The sequence below is a fragment of the Pholcus phalangioides genome, unplaced genomic scaffold (genome assembly GCF_987345545.1).
Source record: "Pholcus phalangioides strain wild (caught in Gottingen) unplaced genomic scaffold, Ppha-v1.0 ptg000015l_1, whole genome shotgun sequence".
NCBI classification, from domain to species: Eukaryota; Metazoa; Arthropoda; class Arachnida; order Araneae; family Pholcidae; genus Pholcus; species Pholcus phalangioides.
In genome coordinates, this window is record NW_028301608.1 from 70016929 (window position 1) to 70034715 (window position 17787).

General features: G+C 39.6%; 2 protein-coding genes across 3 annotated transcripts in view; both read right to left on the bottom strand.

Moving 5' to 3' along the window:
- The window catches only part of LOC149076623 (fatty-acid amide hydrolase 2-A-like), a 33444-nt gene extending 32560 nt beyond the window's left edge, over positions 1-884 (bottom strand). Inside the window, exon 1 of the mRNA XM_089244241.1 lies at positions 680-884. The gene's annotated coding sequence lies outside the window, so the exon portion shown is untranslated. The remainder of the gene's footprint in view (positions 1-679) is intronic.
- A 6573-nt stretch (positions 885-7457) lies between these two features.
- LOC149076624 (fatty-acid amide hydrolase 2-like) overlaps positions 7458-17787 on the bottom strand; it is a 30597-nt gene continuing 20267 nt past the window's right edge. For both annotated transcript variants that reach the window (XM_089244242.1, XM_089244243.1), the window contains one exon: positions 7458-9156. In XM_089244242.1, the coding sequence (XP_089100368.1) occupies positions 8569-9156 (588 nt within the window). In that variant the 3' untranslated portion in view covers positions 7458-8568. The remainder of the gene's footprint in view (positions 9157-17787) is intronic.

The following is a 17787-nucleotide window of genomic DNA, read 5'->3' on the forward strand; positions in this document are numbered from 1 at the left end:
GATTGCCTGAAGTTTTTAATTAAAATATTTAAAAATGAAAGTAATTTTTTCTTACTTAATGCAGAAATATTTTGATTAAGAAATAATTAATAAGCTATATATAGGTAAATTTTCTACAGGGCGGGCTACGTCGCCGGGTATCAGCTAGTACTAGCTATAATTTCCGGTGCTCCCGGGTTTTCTTGAATTACTGGGAGGATTGAAAAAGTGATGAAACCATTATGAAGGCATATATAAACTTTTATACATATACTGACAGGATTAAAGTAGTGACAAACCATTGTAAATGCATATACATGTGTGAAACGCATTGCTAGGGAACCACGGTAACCAAAGTAAACATTCCGAAAGTGATTGTTGAGGCTCAGAAACCAATTGTTGCCAAACAGTTTTTTACCTCTTTGGGGCATTCTCCAAACTCTGCAGAACTTTTAAAGTAGCCTATCGTTCAAATCTTGTCCCGTTTGGTATGTATGTAAAATTTGAAGACGATCGATCGGAAATTGTAGATTTGTATAGAGAACACATATACACACACACAGAAATGTGTGTATATATAAAATCAATTTTATATATACAGATTTCATTAGAAGTATACAAAGCCCAATCGCTTGTTCGATGGAGCTTTGAATGAAGAATAAATAAATGGTGAATAATAATTTTAGAAGATGGATCTCACCTTCTTCACGCAAACGATTCCAAATCAAGCTATTTCCTCTTTAATCTCTACGTAATAGTGTCTTGGATTCATTGCGATACGAAAAGTTATCGAATATGGCGATATTTTCTCTTTACGAGGAAATAATTGTAAATATCATTTGTGAGGAAAGAAATCTTTCCACATCAAGTGATCGACTTCAATTAATTATGGGTCGTTCCAAAATGAGTGAGGAGGTTTCTGCTTATGGCAATAAAAATAAATGTGGTAAATAAGCGTTGTCGTTGCGAAATTTCATGACGTTACAGAATATGTATCGACATATTCGGATATATGTACAGGGTGGTCGATAGTTACCACCCTGTACATATAATTACACACGTGATTCCTTGTGAAAGCTAATATAGAAAAGTTTTTTCAGTGTTTTGATCTGACCCCTAATTAATGAGTTATAACGCTGTAAAAACTGATGACGTCACTTCAAAATCCTGCCAAGTTCACCGAACGTACACCAATATAACTTCGTATAACTTGGCGGTTTTGACAATGCTAAAAATGTATTAACACTGCTATACAGAAAACGAAAGAGATAAAAACCAGTTTTTTTCCCTCGTAATTTTCAGGAAAGAGAAAAAACTTTTTTTATACAAGTCAATCTCTCTCAGGATAGGCTTTTTGCATCTCACAAAGCAAAAATATTGTGGCATGCACCTTATATTAGGTGAGTGCCACGGATCAGCCTTGCAAGCAGCAAGGTTATACAGTCAACGCGAAAGCACCCAGACCATAGTTATTTTGCGACTGGACCGCCGATTGCGCGAGTCAGGGTGTGTATTACAACCAAACGTAGACGCTGGGCCAGTATCGTACGTAAGAACACCGGCTTTCGAAGATAACGTGTTGTCGTTGGTTGAATTTGGATCCAGCGACCAGCAGTCGAGCGATGGCACGAGAATTAAATTCAAGTCACGTAACGGTCTTAAACGTTTTGCACAATGAGTTCTTGCATCCGTAACATTACACACGGGTGCAAGCACTTTCATCAGAAGATTATCCGCGAACAAAATATTTCTGTCAATGGCTGCTTCAACAACATTCCAATGACAGCACTTGCCTAAATAGGATTCTATAGGCTGACGAAGCAACATTTACTCGTGAACGTGTCTTCAACAGCCATAACAGCCATATCTGGGATTTTTCAAATCCCTGTGCAACACGTCCAGATGCTCATCAGGTCCGTGGGGGAATTTGGTAGTCATATAAACAACAATCTTCTAAGACCATATCTAATTCCACAACGTCTGATTGCTGAAAGCTACCTCGTTTTCTTGAGAGATTGCCTCCCGGACTTCCTTGACGACGTTTCCTTGGCTATCTTGCGAAATCTTTGGCTGTAGCACGATGGGGCACCGGCCCATTACGCATCGGATGTCCATAACATAATAAGTTTGATTAAAACTTTTTGATTTTTACTGTCTCCACTAGTCACATAATCGTCAAGTTACCATTTTTTCATTCTTCATTGAAGTTTTTTACGCCTAACGAGTTTCGATGAAAGTTCAAAAAAGCAAAAAAAAAAATATTGCCGTTTTATTGACCAACATGTAATCTGATTAAAACGACAACGTAAAATAACGATCGCGCAGTAGCCACGTACGCACTGCATGCAACTTACCTCAAAAAAGTTGACTTGATAGTGAAGGTAAACAAATTGTCACATTGTTTCAAAAAAAGTGTGGATTTAGCTGAAAAAAAATTCAGACAGATCTCATTTGGCTAACTGGCTAACAAGGTACAAATCTGGTGATAAATTTGCCGACATAGAGAGATGACGAAGCTAACACGTAAGCTGTACGTATTAGCAAGGTTATCACCATTGGCGTACGCAAAGGGAAGAGTTTTGGGGTTACAACTCCCTCTTGACCCAAGATTATAGTGTTACTTGCAGGAAAAAACGTAAACTCCCCTCAGAAGGAACAAAAATCTGGAACCCCCCGTCGAGAAAATTCTGCGTACGCCTATGGTTATCACACTACATGGAGAGAAAAAGTGTCAATCGTGAAGGAAGAAGGCTGTGGACTTGGATTCTAACTTTATTGAATATTTCAGTTCTCATTTTTAAGAAGTGACAACCGGCTGCTGGCGGAGAAATGTACTTTCGTTCGAAGTTTGACACATAACTGGCCGTTAGCAAAATGACACGGCACAAAATTTCAAAAGCTTATAACTCACTTAAGGCCCCTTTCACACGGAGCGGATGTGGAGCAATCCGCATACCCTTTCACACGATCACTAAAGATGCGGGCGTTTCGCCCTCAACTTTAGTTCTTGGTTCATTTCCGAGAGCGCACGCAGAACCTGAAACCTGTTCAGACGAGTCATCATGGTCAACACGATAACTTCGTCCAGCTGCCCACGTCTTCGTCCGAGTAGATGGAGTTCGACGACTCCTTCAGGCACCATACAACGGGCCCTTCAAGATTCTTGCACGAACTGACAAGTTCTACACCTTGGACGTCAATGGCAAGTCTCAAACTGTGTCGATCGACCAGGGGTGGTCTTAGGGCAGTGCGACCGATGCAGTTGCACCGGGCGCCAAATACGTTAGATATACATTACTGATGAAATATTTTAAGATACGTATTTAAAAAAATAACTAAAATATACATGAAAATGATCGAGATGAGAAAAACAAATATCCAAAACAAAGAGGGTGGCAGTGGCAAATTCATTTCGAATAAGCGAAATTTCGGATATGTATCTATGTATATTTGAAATGAGATTTTTTGAAGCTGATGAAATATAGAAATGTTACGGTAAATGCGTTGAATCGGTAAAGCATATCGGTAATGCATAATCACCAATGGTCTCGGTAAGTTTAACAAATTTCGCAAGATTTATCACTTTCACCGGTGATTATGTATAATCCTTTTAGACCCTATATGCACAAACGTGCGGGTTGCTACTTTTCACTTTAGATGTTATTTTTTTAACCTCAGGGATATTCAGCCCAAATTTCAAGAATTGTGCGTTATCGTTGAGATTAAAGCCGAAGTATCTGAGGTTGCAAAAAATCTACAGAGAAAAAAACAACCCCTTCCCAGTGCCGCCTTAACGCATGGGTCTAATCGGGCGCGGCCCGGAAGCCTCAAGAGTAGAGGGGCCTCACGAAAATGAGATCTAGTTAAAATTTTCTAGAGTTTACTCGGTAGGGCCTTAGAAAAACCACTTGGCCCGGGTGGGGTATGATGCTCTTAAGACGACCCTGCCCCTTCCCCAAGGCCGTAGCGTGCTTTCTCGGAGGCAGACTTTTCTTTGAGTCTCCTTGAAAATAGTTATGTTCAGAAAAAGGGGGAAGTTACAAGTGCCCCCCCCCCCATTCCCTCGGGGCACCGTCCAAGTTGACTCAAAATAGTTACGGGCCTGCCCAAGTTGCAGAGCCCGGTGCTTTTTGCTGGTTGGTGTTTTGCCTGCCCCTTGCGTTTCTTAGTACTGGGTCTGAAAGAGATAATTTCAAACGATAATTAGATAGAGATATTCAAACGATATTAATTAGAGATAATTTCAGTTCACATGAGTTTTTATATTACAAATACAACGCCACAACAGGCAAATTGCCCAACGAGGTGGCTGACTTAAGAACATCATGGATTCCCCGAGCCATTTTTTTTTGGAGGCCCTACTACTGCTACACCACACATGCACCCCGCGCCACCCCTCATTTTTGTTAAAAAAAAATTCAATTCAAAATAAAGACACGAATTTTTTCCATACTAACATATCTATTTATTTCAAATCCTTAAGCTCAAAAACCTTATCAATCGACATACCCGTATCGGTCTCCGTCTTCATCACCACCATCTGATCGGAGTTCACATAATCTTTTTTATACAATCTCACTACGTCATCCGACGCGGTACTTACATTTGCATATCCACTCAATATGGAATTTGATCGAGCAAAAACATGAAAACCAACAATTTTATTTTATATGACGCCATAGTCACTGCAAGTGAAATAGAGAGGTGATTCCAAGTCGCCTCCAGAGCCTCCATAATTAAAATTGGCACCCATATCTCCCATAATTTATTCCCCCCCCCCCCACCGCCTACTTCCATCATAACTTGTGTGTTTTAAGGTTTCGTTAAAACATTTCGAAACTTTGTTTATAGTGCTTATGGGTCATTCAAGTATTACGTCAGCATCGAGTGGGGGGGGGGGGGGTTTCGGATTTGATGACAAGGGGGGGTTTGAAGGTTGCTTACGTCATCAACCACCCTTTTTGAAGATATGAAATATTCTAAGCTGCTGACGAAATTTTGCTGACAAGGGGAGGGGAGTCAGTGTTTCGCTGACTTTTGCTGGCAGGGGGGGGTGTCAAAAATGGCTAAAAATCTGCTTACGTAATACTTGAATGTCCCCTTAGTGTTGCTTCTTACAGTCTTGATAGAGGTTTGCTTTGGTAGGTATACTCACTGTTTCAACTGTGAATGATAATTAATCTAATTAAATCAGTTTGTTAAATACTGACTGTTTCATTAGTGAAGTTTTTAATATTTGCGAGATGACTTGAGGAAAATATTTTACATTCGTTGCAAGCACAAACATTTAAACCATAGCTTCCTAAACTTTTTGTTCCATCGCCCCCTTCTTCAGAAATGTTTTTCTCTCATCGCCCCCCAACTCAAGCGAACCCATAGGATCCTATGTTATAAACGTAGCTTCTATCGCCCCCCCCCTGGACCTTTCCATCGCCCACCAGGGCGCGATATTGCCCACTTTGGGAAACACTGATTTAAACGGATGCCACGAACATATAAGAAAATATTAAGCTTCAGGCCCTATAGAAATTACACAGAAAATCAGCTTAACTTTTTAATTAATTTAAAAGATTATCATCAAATTTAAAGATTGACACCAAAACAGACATCTTCGACTAGGCAGGTGTAGGCCTACATTATAAATATTAAAGAATAATTCCCCGTATTTATATTACTAATAAAAAATAAAATTTATGTAGGCTAATACTTTTTTTCATTTGTCCCTAACTATTGACAGTTGGATGAATAGGAAACATACTCTTCGAGAAACGAAATATCAAAGCAATAGAGTAGTCACTCCCTTCAGATTACTCTATTATTCTGTACTCAAGTCCCACCACCCCCCCCCCCCACCAGAAGGGAGTGACTTGGGTGCACTTTATCCACCCAGAGTCTACAGAGGGCTCACCTGGGGGTTCTCAAGGATGGAACCAAAGACCCTTTGGTCGGCACTTAACAAGCGCCAGCTGGCAAGAGCAGAGGCTGAAAACGATGACGGAACAAGCCAAGCAGAGTCCACAAAGATCCCTTCTTGGGGCCCCTCAATGACGGAACCAAAGTCCCATTGGTTGGCACCTAACAAGAGCTGGCTGATAAAAGCTGTGGATCGGCTGAACTTTGAAGTCTGGGCAATATTTCACTAGTGAAATGTCACGAGGCAGCTGCGAGTATTTGTTTATTTTTGTATATTTATTTGTATATTTTCTATATGTTCATTTGTATGCAGGGTTTTGGGTTCCAGAAGATCTGGGGGACCCAGGGAATTCTGAAACACACACTTCCACTTCCGGTACAACTCAGTCGGTAGTATTGCCTATGGCGATAGACCGTAGTTGTGCTCGGTTCGAGTGAATGAATGAATGAATGAATGAGTACACTTTATGCGTTTATTTTTATACGTGATGATACTTTTTAAAACAATTATCCTTGCATAAAACAAACAACTAAAATGTTCTTCTTTCTCTAGTGGTGCAACTTTTAGTAAGAAATTTTAGGCGCTCCATAAGAGAAGTAATACAAAAAAATGTCGAAAATATGTGATCAAATCACCCCAATTTACGGTACGTTAGGGTCACACATGCACTCAGAACAAACACGTTTCGGCATGTACAAATTCTTAGAAATTCTCCGGAGAAGTAGTTCATTGCCAAGGATGTTTGAAAAATTCCAGGACGTCCGTGAGCCAAGGAGTCCCATTAGAAAATAACTAGCTTATTGTTTTTACGTCATTATGTACTGAATGTTAATTTTTAAATGGTCCGCGAGCTTAATCTTATCGTCAGGAGGAGGGGGGTCCCTGATCTCCGTCCTATTGGCACGAAGGGTCCATGGAACACAAATGGTTAAGAACCCCTGCCCCACAAGGATGTTTACGAGTGGCATGTACGGTTAGTAGCCTTTCCCAGCCGGAAAATTATAAGGATGTGATGGCACTAGCTCGAAAATACGTCAGACAGAGTGGAATGTGATTTCTCACGAAGAACGATGCGGCGGCTGGACAAAATGTCTTCCAGGATGAGTTAGTTCATCCAGTAAAATCCTTATATATCTTCATTGAAACAAAGCAGTGGGCCATGATCTGGTTAGAAGAAGGTGGCCAGTAAAATCAGTAATTTCAATATAGAAAAAATTTACTTCTAGTTTGTAGGTTAAGAATAAAATTGCTAAAACTCATGGTAGCATGAGCTTTTCTATAATGCGAAATAACTGATTCAAAAAAAATTATGTATCATTGGAGGAAAAAAGAGTAGGATGCTCCAAAAAAATGAAAAACCCAATCTTTATTCCACAAGAGATATTTTGAATTCTAACAGAAACAAATACTCAGGCGTTACCATAAGCAAATCAGTGGAACAACTTGGAAATTTTAATTTTAAAACTTTTTCCTAGTATTCAAAAATTTTATAAAACTGGAGCTACCTCTTTTTTGCAGCAAATCATTCAATTTGACAAAAAAAAAAAGAGAGAAAGTTGGAGACTTATGTTTAAAAAAACAGTTTATTTCATACTCCAATAAACTATTTGATAACAACGTGTAAATTTCTTTAACGAAGTAATACACTCTGCATTGCATAATAATGATACAATACCATTATTTCAGTTCCACACGAAAATGGTAAAATAAAGTCAAATTAGAAAATTAAAAAATTCAAACGTGATGGATGCCACCTACAGCCAAAGACACGTCGGTAATCGGTGAAGAAGGGTAGTTGTGAAAATTAATGATTATGTATGTGTTATAATTTTGCACGAACAAAAATGTTTCCGCAGCGAAAACAAGGCATATTATTACTCTTCTTATTGCACTAAAACGTAAACACGAACCCGTCCACTCGTACTAGAATTCTTTGGCTTGTTCACGAACAGCCTTGTTCCTACCTTTAAAGGGGGGACTGTAGTAGATTGTAGTAAAGTGATATACATGGTTCTGCAGACGGCTTTTACCATGGATATGTAACATGCGTATCTGAACAAGGTAACAGAATTTGAGGGGAGAGAAATTTTCAAGTAATCAAAATTCAAGTCTGCTGTAACTTGTAATTTGGTTATGCATGGGAGGAGGGGGGGGGGTCGAAAAATATTTTATATATCTGCACTCTGAGGGACCCTAAATACTTTCCTCGGGGTGAGTGAGGTTCATTTTTTTTACTCATTTATTTATTTATTTACATTATCTCGACGACGATTTCCTGTTAGGTCAATCTCAATATTGTGTTCAAAACTGCACATGTGTGACTTTGAGGACTTAGCTATGGCTAAATCAATTTTCTCAATGGTCGATTTGAACGCAAACGTTGTAAGTACAGTATTTGAAAAAGTAAACAAGGGAATTTTGTAGAATGAACTGCATGGTGCATTTCAATTTCATTCTCACGTAATTGCTCAATCTTGTCGTATGATAAATTGCAACACTACTTCATGACGTTCCGGGAAAGAAGATGCGTAAAATCCACTGTTACGAAATGTATACCTACTTCTTTTTTTCACGCAAATTTAATTTTAAGGAAAGTCAAGAATCATCATCCTGTTCATTTCTTCGTATCAAACATTTATTTACATGACTATTTTGATGGTGGCGTGATGACTCGTTCATTCTCTTGAGATGGGAATCACCCAACCGCCAAATGCTTTCTCTATTTCTTTCGCAAAAGCGATTGTCAGGTAATCACATTCCTTGGCTCCAACCACTTGAACTCCGAGAGGCAGTCCGTCCGCACCTATGCCGAGTGGACACTGCGTAGCCGGTAAGCCTAACAGATTGCAAACAGACGTGCATCCCGAACCAAGGGCCAACAGAAGAGTTTCGTAGTGGTAAACTGCCTTCTTGGGGAACGTCGGAGTTATCAGCACGCTATTCGAGTCCAAGATGGCGTCCACCTCTGCTCGAAGCTTATGGGTATATTTTTCGGATTTCTCTTTATCAAACATGATCAAAGAAAGTTTTTCGTGGTTCATGAAAAGAGCCGTATTGAACGAGCACCTAGAGCATTGCACCAAGCTCTTCAGTAGTTCTCCCGATGGAGATATATTCGATTCCTCACCGTATAAAGAATCCCTCAACGTTCCCTTGAGCTTGGTGAACTCGAGGCTGAGAGACGTTTGCAGAGCCACCTTCAAGCTTTTTATTTGAACCTTCTCGACTATGGAGCCGAATCTGCTATTGAAATGGTTCACAACCTGCAGCAAAAATACAATGTTGAGTATTAGTAATATGCAGTAAGTATTAAGTGATAATTTAAGTGAAAGAAAACAACGTCTATTACGAACTATCGAATTAATATGTTATCATTCAAACTCGGATTTGACTGAAATTTTAGCGACACAAATTAAAACATTTTAACGGCCGATGTGGAACATCGATTTTATTACATGTAATTAGAAAAAATGTTTTTTTACATGGAAAAGCACTTGATTTTTTTTCCTGAATTCATGAGATTCCAAATTTAACTTACAAAACAAACATTTCATTAATTTCAGCACTTATGCCATAAACTTAATTTTTTTAATCACCTCTTTTTAAGGAAGAATAAAATTTATTTTTTATTTTAGTTATTTATTTTTTTTGTGTGTGTGACTAATGTTTTTATGGACAGAACACATGCAAGACATTTTTTTTCATGAATTTTATAGTTGGTATCTCTAAACTACACGATCAGAAGAGGAAATAACAGAAAAAAATTTATAAAATCAATTCAAATCTTAATTCCGCCGGTAAAATGTTTAAAGCACCACCACCATCATCATCATCATCTTAACATTTTTAAACTGGAAAAGAGCTGGGGACATATTGCAAGAAGACAAGACAGTAGATGGACCACAAGTATTCTAGATTGGTGCCCCCGTGGTGTTAAACGTCCGAGAAGGCGTTTTCATGTAAGATGGATTGACGAGATCGGGAAAGTGGCAGGAGTCAACTGGATGGCTAAATCATCAGATAGAGTAAAATGGAAAAATTTAGAGGAGACCTTCATCCAGCGCCCAGTGAATTGAAAATGGGTTTTTCTCTCCTTGTGATGCCTAACGTACATCTTTCCATTCTTCTTTGTGTTGTCTGTAGCCTGTGTATCGTCTTGCTTGTGAATGTCCGTGTTTCAGCTTCATAAGTCAGTGCTGGTAGCACACACTGGTTCTTCACATACTTTTCTTTTCAGGCATAATGACATGTGGCTCTGCAGAATTACACAGTTTTGCCAACAGTGCTCCATCCGATCCTTATTCCTCTGTTTATTTCATTAATGATTCCGTTGTCCATGGTAATTTCTTGTCATAGGTATACATAGTTTTCTACTTCTATTTCTGTGTTGTTGAGCAAGATCTTATTCTCAGAGCAAAGGAATTGAACATAACTTCAGTCTTTCGCAGATTCATTTTCAAACCCACCTGAATACTTGCCTTCAACAGTTCTTGTATCATTTCTTCTAGTTCGTCTGGATTACAGCTGATAAGAACAATGTTGTCGGCAAAACGTGAATGGTTGATGAATTTTCCATTTTTTTTTATTCCCTTTCTCAACCCAATCCTGAATACTTCTTTTCTGATGACTTTGCCTTTGTGATAGGGTCAGTAAATGTATCACAGCTAGCGACAAAGGCAACTAAAATTCTTAACGATTTTTCGAATTGGTTTAATGAACATAACCTCAAAATCTCAACAGAAAAAACACAATTTCTCTGTTTCACAAAAAATAAATATCCGCCTAGGATCAAAATTAATGGTAAAAATATTAAATGTGTAAACAATCTCAAATATTTAGGCGTAACCATCCACAAAACCATCCTCGGCTGGCAATCACACATCAATGAACGCAAACTAAAAGCGACTCGCTTTCATTTTAAACTAACTAAAATAGCAGGAAAATCCTGGGGCATCTCACAAAGCATTAAGAACACTATCTACAAGACGGTGGTCGAGAGATTCTTGGCCCATGGCGCCTCAGCTTGGTATAGGCATCCAACCAAAAAAACACAACAGGCTTTAGATAGTGCACAGAGGAAATTTCTTTTAACAATAACCGGAGCCTATGACACAACAGCTACGCTCGGACTCCAAGTGATCACAGGCAACTGCCCACTACACCTAAATGGAAGCAGTCTACACAAACGCAGTTAGGTTTAGGAAAAACATTCAACCAGAACTTCTAGACTTTGACCCCAATAACTTTGAAGCACGGGAGCATGGCTGGCACCACCACCCCTCCTGCTCAACTATCCCCAATCAAATTTCGATTGACGGCCACGATATAAAACTAGCAAACACCCACATATACACAGATGGCTCCAAAACCGATGAAGGCATCGGGGCAGCCTATTGTGTATACACAAACAATACAGAAAAGCAAACGTGGCAAGCAGCGCTAGATAAAAACAATAGTAACTTCCAAGCAGAATTGTTAGTGATAGAAGCAGCTGCACAATACGCAACGGGAGCAGAAGAGCGAGTTTTAATAATAACTGATAGCCGCTCCTCCCTTCAAGCACTTCTAGATCCAACAAATAGAAACACAATAGTACGTGTATTAAGGCGGCGTCTATTAAATAACCCAAACATTTTCCTAGGTTGGACCAAGGCCCATGTAGGTAATCTTAGAAACGAGAGAGCAGACTCTCTAACCAAAGCTGCAATCAACTGTGAAAATAAACTTGATAACCCTTTCCCACTAACGCTCCTGAAGCGACAACTTAAACAAGCAACCCTCCAGAAATGGCAGCAAATTTGGGACCAAGGAACAACAGCTAGGAAAGTGCACGAAATTGTCCCTCGAGTCACATACAACACACTAAACTGGAATAGGGAGGTGACTATCTTCATAACAGGACACGGCCCATTCCCTATATATCTACACGAACGGAAACGCCGCCGAACAGACAAATGTGCCTGCGGTATGGTGGGTACTCCTGTTCACTATGCAACAGAGTGCAAATTTACAAAACATCTACACATGTACAAACATTCCGAAAACAATAGAAAACAATGGTTCACTCAAATAATCAAAAACAAAAACACAGCAGCAAGGATTACAAGCCTTGTCAGATATATACACGCCAACGAAAAACAAGAAATCTGTCCACCAGATTTATAAAATAATGTTTTAAATATTACAAAAACAAGTGGGAGAAAAAACAGAAATGGATAAAAACAACAACAAAAATCATATCCACATGACCGCCACTACTAATACATAACCATTACATGTACAAGATATAGCATGTACTAACGGGACCCGAACAAGAATTTTTATGACATTCCCGTTACAATGATGTAAATGTGATAACCCCAAGTGTCCTTCATGCCGCTATTCTAGCTAGGGTGCTAGGCGGGACGACACGAATGGTTTCATAATAACCATTACACATGTAGTTTATATTATATATGTTATGGAGAATGGGAAAAATGGAAGGTGTAGTGTTATTATTTTTTGTGATTATCATTCGTCATATACACACACACACACGTAAATACTCCCTGTTCATATGTGGCCCACACGTAAAAACAAACACTTCACAGTCACTAATTACTCTTATTAATTATTATATGTTTCATCGAGGCTGAAAATTGTATTATTTTTTATATATTTTAAAATTGTTAAATCCCTCTTTTGTCCCTCTTAACCCTGTTCGTCGACGCAGCGATTAGTCTCGTTCGACGGGGAATAAAATCAAGAAATCGAATTCAAGATCTCAGAACTCTCAACTCTTAATTTCAGCAGAAATTCAAATTTCATCAAATTCCAGATTTCTATCATGATCGTGTTTCGACATGAAACTTTGCTTGCTCTCCCTTCCCTGGTCCCTCCTCCTCTTCCCCCCCCCCAGGGGTGAGTCACCATTTTCGCGCGTTTTCATCGAGAGGACATGACGTGGCTATCTGGTGACCCCTCCGCCTCCAATCGGAAGGCCGGAAAGTGGAAGGTCCAGAGAAGAGTTGACGAAGACGAGGCTTCCTTTTTTTTTGGGGACTGAGAGATGTTGAGGTAGGACGTGCGCTCCTGAAGCTGCGTGGCCCCCTCGCCACCTACTCCCCCGTAAGTCCGGACAATCCTCCTGTCCACGACTGAAGAAAAGCTCCCCTCCCTCAACCATCCGGGAGGAAGTTGCGAAAGCCGGTATCGCCATGGGTCAGCGACAGGGCCGTGGTCTTACTACCTGCCAAGATGCCGAGCTCCAGTTCCAGACATTTCCAGTAAACGACTGAAAAGAGCGACACATCCCGACGAACGGTATCAGCCAGCAACCGGGACATCAGCATGGATCACCAACCAGTGCCGAGCTCTAGTTTCTAGATGTCACCAGTGAAGACGGAAAATTCGGCACTTCATCTATGAGCGTCCTGTCAGCCACCACCTTGGATCCGTCCGTACCGCTCCAGTGAGTGACACCTGCCTTCCGTCTTCCTGAGACAATTCGCATTCCACCCGAGAACGAGCTGAGGTCTTCATCCTCCGAGGGACAGTTCGGTTAAGTACTCTAAATTTACCTATCTTTCGGATACTCCCCCTTTTCTTTTTGTTGGCTCCGTCATCTGACGATAATGTCCAAAATCCTGGATCTTCGCCCAGGGATGCCGCCGTTCGCGGTGTGTCCATGTACAGCAATTAATATCTCTTTGTAATATTCATATTATTCGTTCCATAAGGGGCCCCTAGAACCAATGTTTTATTTTTTTTTAATTAAATTCTTAATTATTGAAATGTTGTCTTGCTTGATTCACTGTATCCTGTCATTTGCTGAGATGGCTTTCCTTTTTGTTATTTTTGGTAATAATATAATCTCAGAAACTATAAAAGAACCTGGGTGGTTATTCATCCCTTTCCCCCTCTTATCACGGCATTCCTCTATTTAAATTTGGTAGTGGTAAAATTAATGCACTAAGAGTTAATCTAAATAAACATAACATATATATATTCTTTCTTTTTTTTAAATATAAATATAACCAGCCAGATCGAGTCAACCAAAACACCAAGACCGAAGCTGATCCTTAGCTAAGGCTCTCTCTAGACAATCCTCCATTTAAATCAAGCCCACATTGCTCACCAAAATAGGTTTAGGACGAGACGACTCAACCTGGCAGTTATATATATGTATATAAATGTGTGTATTTCTCTTTCCTCCATTTAAGTTGTCCATGCATTTCATGTCCACAACACACGTGCGTACTCATATTGTCGGATTCATGTTGCTCACCGAATAAGGTTCTAAGCGAGATGCCACGGGTGCTCCCTAATTGTATATATTCCCCCACACAATACTTCTATTTTGTATATTTTCATTAAATCCACCGGAGCGAGTGAACTCAACCCAATAAAACCGATGCTGGCTTCTAGTCGCAAGTTATCAAACCCATTTGCTCACCAATAAGGTGTTAAGCGAGATGACTCGCTCCGATGGATATATATATATTATTTCACAATAAGATTCTCATTTCTCTTTCTTTTTGTATCCTGTGTATATAATATGGCAAGTGTAAGATAACAGATGAGATGGCTGGGGGAGGGGGCGCTCAATTGCTTTTAAAACATACCTCCATCCTAATATGTGTACATTCATCTTAACTAAACCCCGAAACTTCTCCAACTCCTAATCCCATCTCGTCTGTAATCACCACAAAATTTGTTAATCGCGACAGTACCCAATTGTCCGGGGAAAATATGTTGTAAAAAAAATTTGTATGTTTGTTTTTTTGTTTTTTTTTGACACTAAATAAAGTGTTCCAGACTCTGCCACGAAGCTGGGCTGGAAGAGATCTCGGCAACGGGATAAGTCCAGTGGCAAAGTTCTGGCGTTCATTCATTCATTGAATACTTCTTCTGAAACAGTGGTAGAGAGTTTTGGTAAGATAGTATCACCCTGTCTGACTCCTCTTCCAAGTTTAATCTTTGCTTTTCCTTTACCTAAACGAATCGTTGCATATATTTTCTTGATGATATTGATGTAAGTGTTCTCTACCCCAATTGCATCTAGAGCTTTAACAACAGCAGATATGAAGACAGAGTCAAACGCTTTCTCAAAATCAAGGAAGGCCATAAACAATTTCGTAATAAAATACTTTTATATGTTATTACAATTAGTTTCTGTTAATTCCAATGCTATTTGAAGGCTATGAACTCAAAATTTATCTTTAATAAATTCATTGCGACCCACCCTCTAAGCCATATGATGATAAATCACATAAAGGCCCTTGACTCGTGGACCAAATATGGCCCTGGGGGTTATGTGATGTGGCCTGCCCTCCTCAAACCTAACTTTACAAAAATTAACTAAGCGGCACATTTACAGATCGCGTAAGTGTCCCGTTCCAGAGCATTTAAGCGGCCCGTGGCACATTTTCAGATCACTTAAATGACCCGGGACGCAGTTTCCGAACACTTAAGCGATCCGTGACATTTAGAGATTCCTTGAGTGACATGTGACGTAGTTTTAGAGCACTTAAGTGGCCCCCACTGCGGTTCTACATCACTCAAGTTACCCGTGGCCCATTCTCAGATTATTTAAGTGATCCGCGGCGTATAATTACGGATCACTTGAGTGATCCGCGAAACAATTAGAGATCACTAAAGTGGCTCTGTAGAGAACTTATCAATAGGGGGAATATTACTTCAAGTGCCCACAAACTATCGAAAGGTTCTTCTCGTTTTTGACTCACTGAGTAAGATTCCATTAAGAATATTTCATATTTTCATAAAGGGTGGTTGAAGATGTAAGAATTATCCAAACCCCCCCCCCCTGTCATCAAAAGTCAGAAAATCGCAACACCCCCCCCCCCCCATCGATGCTGACGTAATACTTAAATGGCCCCTAATTCGTATTCCTTGTGTCCTTGACTGTTTGGATGTGATCCATTGTAATCCACTTCGAAAACCCGCTTGGTCTTTTGGTTGGGCTGCGTCCAATTTGGATTCAAGCTTATACGTCAGCACTTTGGTGAAGATTTTAAAAATTACTGATAGGAGTCGATAGTTCTTGAAATCCTCTTTTTTGTCCTTTTTGTAAAGAAGAATCATCGTTGCGTTATTCCAATCTTCTGGCACATCTGAGTTTCAGCTAACATACTGGCAAATTCTTCCTCTGCTTCTTTAATTGGAACGTCGCCTTCACCTGGGCACACATTTCCCTTTTTTCATACATTTTATAACCTTGTAGACTTCTTCTTTCAGCACAGATGATATTTCTATAAATCATGCTCCATTTTCTTTTCTTCCAGCTCTTTTTTCCCTCTGTTCCGATCCTTTTCTTCACGTTTGTACAGAGTGTTATAAAATTTCTCAACAATACTAATAATTTCATTTCCATCTTTCCTTTTCAGCGCAAAAATTTCCTTTCGCTCAACACACAGTTTTCGTTTTGCTGATTTTAAGCTCGTATTATCTTCCAGTACTTTCTTTACATTATGGCAATTAAACATCCTGACATCTTCTGTAATCCGCTTCCGTACCGTCTTACAATGTTCTGCATATTCCACTTTTGATTTAGGATCAATCTTCCTAATCTAAAATTTTCTCCGGTTTTTCATCAGTTTCTTTGTTTCTTCTGTTACTGTCTTTATCGATTTGATTTCTTTTTCTCCAGCGAGACTTCTTTTGCTACTTCTTTTAGGGTAGTGATTAAAGTTCTGTTCATCGTGGTGACATCTTGTCCACCTTCAGTGGTGTTGTATAGCAAAATGAAATCGGTTTCTCAGCTCTAACTGGAATTTATGAATTTAATTTAAGCTTTGCCATATCGATGACAGTTTTTGTATTTTTAATAAGTTTTCCTCTTTCCATTCTAGTGTTAAGCATTATTCTACATCTCACCAGTCGATGATCGCTTCCTGTATAGACTTTGTTGAGAACACTGCCGTCCTGGATCATATGCTTCTTATTAGATAGGACGTAGTTGATATCGCTCGTTGTTTCACTTGAGCTTCTCCACGTCCACTTTCTTTGAGGTTTCTTCTTAAAAAACAAATTCATGATCCATAACTATTCGTGCCCTGCAAATTTGAGTGTTTCCTCTCTCGTTTCATACACCATAACCATTACTTCTAACTGAGCTTTCACAATTTCTCCTCTCCCCGATTCTAGCATGGAAGTCACCCATTACTATTTTGATATGATGGTTTCCTTTTACTATTCATCTCGTCTAATTCTTCATAAAAGTCTTCTACTTCTTCCTCGGAATAGCTTGTTGGTGGTGCATAAACTTGAATAATCTGTATCCGGTATCTGCTTGATATTTGCATGACCAACTCTTTGCAACTCTATCAGATGTACTATCTAACTCAACAATGTCATTTTTTCCACTTTTTATGAATGAGAAATCCTTCTCCACTAGTTATTCCATTATCTGTTCTTTTGCAGTAAAATCCATGTCCACTGGCAAGTTCGATTTTCTCCTCTCATTTTCTTCTTATTTCACACATGCCTAAGATGTCCCAAAAAATTTATTCTTTTTTTTCCAGTTCTTCCAACTCCTGTAAACGATTTTCGGATGAAAGAGATCGCCCATTATACGTAGCCAAGATCATCATGTTATGGCAGCCTGGTCCAACCCAGGGATTCTTAGCATCCTCTGTCTTCATGTCTTGCTGGTCGCTGCCATAACCAGGGTCACTTGGACTGGTGGGGACTGAGGGCCTCAGTTTATAGACAGAGGTCATGTCTTTTTTAGAGGGTTTTTGGCCGTAATCCTCCACGCTGACCAGTGCAGGTTGGAGGGAGCCCATCTGCGTCTTTTCACCATGTGTTAAACATGATTACTTACGGGCCCACCATATGCGTAGTTAATTTTCTTATTTTTCAAACCCTACGAACGGCTGTAGAAGTAAAACCGC